At 41.4% G+C, this 9,360-nt stretch overlaps 1 protein-coding gene across 1 annotated transcript in view; it reads left to right on the forward strand.

Moving 5' to 3' along the window:
* Positions 1-7,914, forward strand: part of CUNH4orf17 (chromosome unknown C4orf17 homolog) — a 9,217-nt gene extending 1,303 nt beyond the window's left edge. The window contains exons 2-8 of the mRNA XM_042872058.1: positions 1,381-1,587; positions 2,151-2,215; positions 3,686-3,847; positions 4,094-4,175; positions 4,546-4,711; positions 5,054-5,097; positions 5,921-7,914. Coding sequence (XP_042727992.1) covers positions 1,381-1,587; positions 2,151-2,215; positions 3,686-3,847; positions 4,094-4,175; positions 4,546-4,711; positions 5,054-5,097; positions 5,921-6,105 — 911 coding nt within the window. The 3' untranslated portion in view covers positions 6,106-7,914. The remainder of the gene's footprint in view (positions 1-1,380; positions 1,588-2,150; positions 2,216-3,685; positions 3,848-4,093; positions 4,176-4,545; positions 4,712-5,053; positions 5,098-5,920) is intronic.
* The last annotated feature ends 1,446 nt before the right edge of the window (positions 7,915-9,360 follow it).

Genomic DNA, 9,360 nt, shown 5'->3' on the forward strand with positions numbered 1-9,360 from the left:
GGACACAAAAAGGGACACAAAAAGGGACACAAAAAGGGACACAAAAATCTCTACTGAGTTCCTCAAAAATTGTAAGGATAAGTAAATATTGTTAGAGAATTTATATTGGTAGTTGACGAGTTCATAATAAAACTTCTGCAATAAGGTATAAAGGGTGATGCAGACCAAATTATTTCTGAAAAGGCTGAGTTTCTTTCAATTCAGAATGAACACCTTTGAAGGAAAAAAAACAAAACAACTTCTTTGACACTGACCACACAGCTTAAAAGGCACATTTTGTACTCCTCTGTGTGCATATATGTAATCTACATAAATTCAGAATATAAAATATATTAAATATATATTTATCTTTTAAAATGTTTTACATGTATAAAAATATATAAAAATACAGAACATATTTTTATCACTTTTTCTATAACCTGACAAAAGACAAGGCAGCAAAGATGAAAGTCTTATATTGCTTAGCCAGATTCTAGTTCTTCATTAACTGCTGCTACTCTCACTGAAGACAACAAGCTTTTTAAGTCAGACATGAGAATTATTGCCTGATTACCATTGCTTCACTCTATCTGACTGCTCTCCAAGATTTTATTTGGAACATCTTATCTGTTAGGCAGAGCTTGATCACACCATGCTCTGCAGCAGAATGCTTATGGCTCTCTGCCACCTATTCAAATATACCATGTTTATTCACTGTTTAAACACCTTTTGTTTGCTGTACTACCATACTCACTGCTTTGGTTAAACTGTCAGGGAAATGGATCAGAAGACTGTGTGTTTACAGTTTAGAGCCTCTATTTCAGTGTGTCCAACTCAGCCCCTGTGTGCTACCCATCTGGGGTTTCGTTCTCACAACGACTCAAGAACTCATGGACGCAGAATAAGACTCATTGAATGGTCAAAAGCAAAAAGCAAAGTTTTAGAAAAACACTTGAGAAAAAGGAAAGTACCATTTCATTTGACACATGAAGCAGTGGATAGAGCTCACCCATTTGTAATACTGGCTGTAGGGTCATTCCCAAAAGGCAGTAGGTATCCTCTTCTCGTATGTGGTACCATCCATTCGTACCGTACATCTGGTCTAGAAGCAGAATGTGAGAGGTCAGTCATGGGCCTAAAGCAATGACACTCACACTGTCTTTGCAAGTTTTGTCGCAGCTGAGTGATATTTTTTTCCTGTTAGGCTTCTCAGACTGTTGAAATTCCCTTTGACACATTCTATAAGCCCTACAATATGATATAAAACAAACTTTGATATATTTGTTTTCCGTTCATCCAGAACTGACTCTCCCTGGAGATCACTTGGTAAATTATACTTGTTTACTGTAGCAAAGACTGTAGCCATCTCTGTTGTTTGTATTGTTTTGTTCTTTTGCACAGGATTAAACAATAGTCCGATCTGTTCTGTAAGACACAGCTGTTTCGGAGAACCCCCATATGCTGGCCAAACAGCCATCCCTGAGCAAAAAGCTGACGGAGAGTGTGTGCTAAATGGGAATGCCAGAGGCAGCTCACCAGCCAACAACTGCCTTCCAAGGCTTGAGGCTTTCATGCAGAGATGGCCTGGTTCTTCACAGCTTGCGACACGTGAGTAGGGGCACCAAACTGCTACTTTCACAGCAGCAGCAGAGGAACCTACACTATAAAAGGTGGAACCAGGTCTCCGCCAGGGCTCTGTGTTATCGCAGCTCAGGTCCAGGTAATTGGAACCTAGGGTGGTCCATTAAGGAGGCAAGTGTTTCTTCTCTTCCCATCTTAACAGATTTCTCCTTGCTGACTACACAGGCAACTCTGCAGGTTTTAAAAATTCTATGCTCACTAGATACCTAATGATTTCACAATTATCAGCAATTATTGCATCTGTGAGCAACATTCTCAGTAGCAGTTACATAGTACCATAAGCATACATCTGTAACATACGGTTTCCACAATTTTCTTCAGCTTTGTTAGGCATCCCAGCAAACATCTACATTAACATACGGTGCTACCTGATATAGTAAAAGCAAACGAAAAAGGAAGGAAATACAGACTTGTAAAATATGACTTGTGCATTTTTGTGATTAAAAAGGCCCCCTCAGATACAACCTAAGGTGCATCTTATGTTTTTTTATTTTTCAACCTGAGATAACACTCTGCCTACTGATTTCCAGAACATGGAGAAGGACTTGCAAATGTTCCAGAGAGGACTCAAAGTGGCCCCAAATCACCAGAAAAGGTGAGTGAAAAAAACCAAGGTATAGTTCTTAATTTCAGCACTCTCCTGCTCTCTTCTGAATACTGTAAACCAAACTCACCATCTCAGGCTGCTAAGGAAGAAACACACCCAAAAAGAGGGATATGGGGAGAAATTGGAATGGATACAGCATCAAGAAGAGTTAAGACTTAATCATCACCCTATCAATTTCAGCTCTGTAATATCACTGTGCTTTGCTAGCAAGAAAAATGGTCAAATCCAATAAATACAGGAATAAAAACTCACTTTGTCTCAAACAGCTGGAGAAAATAAATGATCCCATTCTTCTACAAACAAGTACAAGATAAATCCTGCCCTTTTAACACAGATTCTTTACATTTTAACTGCTAACAGTTTTAATTTTGGTAATACCATTTTGTGAAAGTAACATACTGGGGTTTAGATCCAACTTTACAGCTGTGTTTATAAACGCCATTAGAAGGCTCTCTTTGCAATAGCTCTTTAGTCTCAAGCTGCACGTTAACCAATTACTCACTTTCACAGTGATTGTACAATAGCTGGTTGCTAAGTTTTTATGCTATTACAAACACTGTCGCAAGGGTGGCAAAGAAAAAACCACCGCAAATGTTGCTATACTGATACTGAACAACAGATGGCACTACTCAGATGTTTTGCAGAAAATGTGCTAAAAATAAGAACGAGGTTCTCTCCTAACTTTCTTTATGTCTAAATGTTGCTCATTGACTCCCAATCTGGGCATAGTAATGAACCTCTCTTACTTTTCCTGTATGCATGCAGAACACAGTTCTTCAAATTGTTTACTGTTTTGGCTGCAAAATAACTTCCCAATGGCCAGATACTGCCATATGGTGAGACACACAGAAAACTACTGTTGCTAACCATTCGGTGCATTTTGCTTTTCCTCTGCCTTCCCCTGTGCACTTATAAACAAAACCTTCTGCTAATCACATTGCAATTCCCAGACTCTTACTATACTGGCCAAGCCTGCACACAGAGAAATGAAGAGTTGCTGAAGAGCACCCTGCAAATCCATGATGGTAAAGCAAACAAAGCTTGGAGGTCCAGATTTAACTCCTTCCTCATCCAATTTCTCTTCGTTGTTACTCAGCATCACTTTCATTCTTGTACCAAAATCTAGATCTTTCCAGAAAACAGATTTTCAAAAAAGATGATTCAAAGCAAAGCTTAGTATAAGGTTCTACACATTTTCTTCAGCAGTAAGGGGAAAAAAATCCAACATTATGCTGTGCATATCTGACATTATTCCTGGTGACTGTGTGTTAGAGCCTGTAATCATTAACCTATGCATTTCCTATTTCTGGCCATTTTCAGCCAAATAACAGTTTTACATGTATTTACTGCTGATCATCCTTTCTGGGGATCCCTGTTAGACATATTTCACGTTGCCTTTAATTGCTCTGAAATGGAGTCCAGGCATTTCCTTACAGATTGTTTTCTATTTTGGAAAAGCTTTTGAAAAAACGACCCCAAACCTCTGCACAACCAGCAACTGCCCAGGGAGTCCTCCGGACTCTCTCCCAGCCTTCTTCTGCATGCCTCAACTCAAGTCACAGTCCTCACGCCCAGCAGAACACAGATTTTGACCTAAGCTACCTGCACTGGGAAATAAAGGTAAGATGTGACTGCTGCAGCACATGGCTTCCAATGATGTGACACATTTTTATTTCTCGAGGATAGCATGAGACATTATTTGACAGACTTTATTTTTCCCACTGTGGATTCTACTGACTTAAATTTGTAGTTAGCTATCACTCTGCAAGACAGTTTGCGTAGCTGTAAAATTCTGCATGCTCAGGCTACTAGAGCTAAACCAACACACGCACCAGAGCGATAGTAACTATCTCATACATCTTCCAGGTGCTCGAAAAACTGAGAAACGTTTTCCAGACAGATTCACTTACAGAGATCCAAGAATGGCTCTCAAAGGCGAGTCTAAAAGGTAACAAGCATGTGCGTTCATTTCTGAAAGGAACAAATCTCTGACATATTTGTATAAACCCAAGAAATTCTCACAGGCCTGAACTGTGTAAGACTGCTGAGTTGGAAGGACTCACTGAGGTGTGCCCAGATGTGGCCGTTCTGAACAGAAAGCAGTCACCCAGATCTCAGCAGACTCAGGTCTGCTGCAGGGCAGGAAAACCTCACACTCTCAGTAGCACTCTGGGCTGCATGAAGGCAGAAAACAAGTGTTATTTCTCATGTCCTTAAGCCCCTCAAGAAATCCAAGTAAAGGAACTCCCAAATTCACCTCCAAACATTCAAATCAGCAAGCAATAATGTAAATAAAATCTGCTGTTTTCCAATTTCAGAGAAAGTCTTCGTGTCCAGACTGATTTGCTCTGAACTGACTGGTAAAGGCAGGCTGAATAACCAGCCACAGGCAATGCAGGAAGGTGCAGGAGAGAGCATGAATATCCAGAGTTTGCTAAAGCCTCAGTCTCCTCAGAGAGGTCCAGAAGGAGATATAAATAACAGGTAAAATCTGTGGTGAGGCTGCTAGGCTGAGGAGATAGGCTAAACCTAACCAGAAAGTGTTGTTTTCTTTGCCTCTGGATTTTGTGAAAAATGCAACTTTCTGACTGAAGTGCATCACACATCTTGAATGAGAAACACTTCTAACTATAAAACTGCTCACACACTCTGATACAACTTTAGTTATTATGGGAACAGGACAGAGCTTTCTGAGCACTTCAGAGCTCTTTCAAACAAACAAACAAACAAACAAAAAAAACAGCAAAAACAAACAGAAAAGGCAAGCCTCCTGTATGCTGCAGAGAACAGTTTATACTGTTTGACTTTTATTCCTTTTTCATTCAGGCCTTCAACTAACAGATCAGAAGCAAGTCAAAACATAAAGCATGGTAAGTACTGGAAATTATAAATGTTAAGATGCCATGTGCCTAGCATGCTACAGAAAAGGGACTGTGAAGTAGAGCAGCCTTCCCTTTTGTCACCACAGAAGGGCCCAAGTTCAGTGACAATATGAGAAATTAAACTTAAAAACAGAAGTTCCCTAAGCTAGATAGCCAAGACTCTTGAGGCCACTCAACTGGTTTCTCTTGATATGACATTCATGAAAATCTTACCCAGTGCACCTCATAAATGCAGGAAGATAAGGGATGCGTATAACAGCATCTGCGTGTCGTTGGAAAAATCATAGCAGCAGGATCTCTTCCTCCACTAAAATCTCCTTTTAGGAGTTTCACATAGGCTCAAACTCCTGCTGCTAACAAACTTTGGAATTTGCCATCATGTAATGTATCTCCCTGGCTCTTTGCAGCTAAAATCCTTTGAGATTTTTTCAGCTACCAAAGCCCCCTTTTGAGCCTCTAGCCAGCCAAGGGAAACAAAATTACTGGAACTCCCCACAGAACCCACCAGTGCCTCTTTGTATCCCTTCTGAAACACAGAGACAACAAAAGTCAGTACCTGAATGCCTGATCATTTTAACAAAGCCATTCACAGCAGCTCCAATGCATTTACTGCTGTTACTAACCTCACTGAAGGAGTAGGGAAGCATGACCTTTTATAAGAACAAGCACGAAAGAAAAAACTTTTGAGGTATCAATTTGTCCTTCAAAGTGCTGTTGGGGATGCAGAAGAGACGTTCTTTCTCAAGCGTCTACCAAAAATTCTAAGCCTAGCCTGGTAACATACTGCTTTATTTTTCAAAATCTTTTCCAGAAATGGATGAAGACCGTATTTTGTTCTCAAGGCTGAGAAACAGAGGTCCAGCACATGCAGACACATCATCCCCAGAGAAGAGTCATGGCTGGCAATGGAAACAAAGAGATGTGCCCTTGAATGCTGCCTTGCAGCAAGCAAAACAACAGACAGCCCCCACCCAAGGGAGGCCCATATCTTCATAGCCATTAAAGCAGCTGCAAGTCATTTTCACATACAGAAATGCATACTCTTAGCACTTACAGATATAAAATTAGAACAAATGTAAAGAAATCTGTTCAGATTCCCTTTTAAAATTATTTTCTGCTCATTACATTTGGCTCTCTGCATAGGTACACGTGAAGTAAGCTAAATGGAAACAGGCAGAAGCGATGCTTTTCAGCATCAGATTTGTGTTTTTGCATGATCCACCTAGGCCCACGCTAATAACTCTTGTTATTCTAACTCTCTCATAACTCTCGACAGTCACAGGCATAATGAGACAAGGAGAGGGTCACCACTTAAAAAAAAAAAAAAGACCCTGGGTTCTGGCTGCAGTGACTTCAGATGTCTACCTCACAGCAAACCATTGTGTACTTCCATATCTCCCATTATCAACAGAGCAGCATCACAGATTGATTTTAGCATCTGCAGCACATGGGGCAAACTAAACATGAAAACTGCCATGCAAACCTCAAGCCACTGAAATGTAGGCCAACAATGACAGAAAAATACCTGGACCTTTCTTAGGTCAAGTGAACTGTGAAAGCAGAAGAATTAGATTTTATCTGAACACGTCCCTGTCAATTCATTCTCACAAAACCAAAGCATGCCGATAAATAAGCCACAGTTCTACTGATTTATTAGGGAAAAAGAAATTCAGTGAAAGTAGGTTCTTTCAAAACAACTGCCTCTTTGTTGGGAAAGGAGAGAAAGAGAGAAATTCTGTTAGCACAATGTTATGGAAAAAGGAGCTTAGCTCTGAGCAGAGCTTAGCTTACTCTTCTAACAGCCCCTGTCATCATGTCCAATCATTCCTACCATAACAGCCACCTCCTCCACTCCCACTTCTCTCTGCAGGACAGGAGCACACTGTGACCTGGGTGACAGTCCCAGCTCTGTGAGCAGCCAGTGAAAAGCCACTTGCACAGAGCAGTCATTGCTCAGGTGCACTTGCCAGCTCATACCACAGATGCAGAAACTTAAACAATTTAAATGGGTATCAGTTTCTGGGATATGTTAGGCATATGTCATTTCCCTACAGCTGTCCAACTGTATTAGCCTGTAGATGGGAGCAGATCTTCAAATGGGAGGAGTTGACAAGCATTATATTGTACAAGATGAACCCCTTCCCTTCTACGGCGCTTTGAAGTTTCCCTTGTGTCTCGGGTAATAACACTACAGAAGAGGTGGAAACCAAATAGCAGCAAAACTGAACAGCAGGGCTGAGAGACCATACATCGAGTGAACAGTAACAATATCTGTGCGTGTACTTCTGGGCCATATTCACATTGCCTTAATTCTATATAAATCTCTGCCCTAAGCATTTCTTATCAGCTGTCTCTCAGCATCACGCTGTGTTAGTTGAGCCTGAAAAGCTTAATTAAATCTCAGAGACCTTGGAGACTCGTTACTGAATAGAATCAGAATGAAAGGAAGGTTAGTACAGCTTCAAAAGCATAGTTACGTTCCCTCTGTGAAGCTGGCAGGCTACCGAGCAAACACGTCAGAGCCATTAGGTGAGATAGTTTGCAAGGTTAGTTTTAATCAGCCGCATCTTCAAAGTTACTTCCCTTCAAAGCCACAGGCTACTGCTTTTGCTAGATGTCCAAGACAAATCTCCCTCAAAGGTGCTTCACCCATCTAGGAAAATCATAGAATGACTTGCTTGGAAGGGATCTTGAAGATCATCTAGTTCCAACCCCCCTGCTACAGGCAGAGACACATCCCACTAGACCAGGGTGCTCAAAGCCCCATCCAGCCTGGCCTTGAACACCTCTCCAGGGAGGGGGAATCCACAACCTCACTGGGCAACCTGTTCCAACATCTCACCACCCTCACAGTACAGAATTTCTTCCTAATATCTAGTCTAAATCTACCCTCTCCAAGTTTAAAGCCATTTCTTCTCTTCCTGTCACTACATGCCCTTATGAAAAGTCCCTCCCCAGATTTCCTGTAGGCCCCCTTCAGGTACTCAAAGGCCACAATAAGCTCCCCCCAGAGCCTTCTCTTCTTCAGGCTGAAGAGCCCCAGCTCTATAAGCCTGTCCTCACAGGGCAGGTCCTCCAGCCCTCTGATCATCTTCACAGCCCTCCTCCAGATCTGCTCCACATCCTCCTCATATTGGGAGCCCCAGAACTGGATGCAGTACTCCAGGTGAGGTCTTACAAGAGCAGAGTAGAGAGGCAGAATCACCTCTCTTAACCTGCTGGCCATGTTTCTATTGATACAACCCAGGCTATGGTTGGCCACCTGGGCTGCAAGCGTAAAGGACAAACAAGTTTCAATGCATGAATCTTAAGCCTAGAATAAAAGTTATTTATGTTTAGAGGCTAAAGAATGGCAAAAGTCACACCAGATCAACAGGCTACAGCCTAATACAAGTGTTACCCAGTCATGCTGTGCACCTGTCCTCCTTCCCTGGTCCTACCTGCTTGCTCTATTGATAATGTAGATTCTCTAACAGGAAGAGCTGAAACAGATTCTTACAAACACCAAAGCACAGCAAGGACAGAGATATCTGAAAGACTATTCTGGTGAGACAGCTGCATTTCTTTGTCCTGTAATAAAATTAGATGCCTCATCTTCAGAACTATCATTTGTTCTTCCCACCAACAGCTGGGAGCCCACAGCCTTTTGGAACCATCCTCTGTTACTGAGAAGAATCAGTATGCTAGTTCAAACAGTCATGCATCAATGTCAAACATTTCTAAATGCTTCATGAACTACTTGGGTTGCAAACCAATCTCCCCTGAAAGTATTTATTTCCATTCCTCTTCAGAGAGGTTACACTGTCACTGCAGATTGGCCCCACTCAATGTATCTCTGCAGTGTGCAGCTCAAACAGAAAAGTTACATGCTTCACTGGAATAACTAAATATGGACAAATTTTCAGTTTTCAGGAAAAAAAAACTATGCAGTTGTTGAAAACTATTTCAATAAGCAGTTCTGAAAAAAAAAAAAAAAAAAGCCTTATTATTCTAACACATTTGAGCATCTTTATTATGCAACTTACTCACTGAACAAATAACTGACGGCACTCATCATTCACCGCCTTCAGTTCAGATCTCATACCTGTCCTTTACTGGGGATTTACTTGGACCTGGACTAGCAGTTGCCATCTCTCATTTTTAACAGCTGGAATTGTTGCTGCTGTGAGGCAGCTTTCTCTAAGCGATACGCCCAGCCTTCCCGTGAGTAATTTTGCTGTCATGCCTGCAACACAACTGTCAAACTGTCAG

Source organism: Lagopus leucura, unplaced genomic scaffold (assembly GCF_019238085.1).
Source record: "Lagopus leucura isolate 7727_CA_CO unplaced genomic scaffold, USGS_WTPT01 Super-Scaffold_100004, whole genome shotgun sequence".
Classification (NCBI taxonomy): Eukaryota; Metazoa; Chordata; class Aves; order Galliformes; family Phasianidae; genus Lagopus; species Lagopus leucura.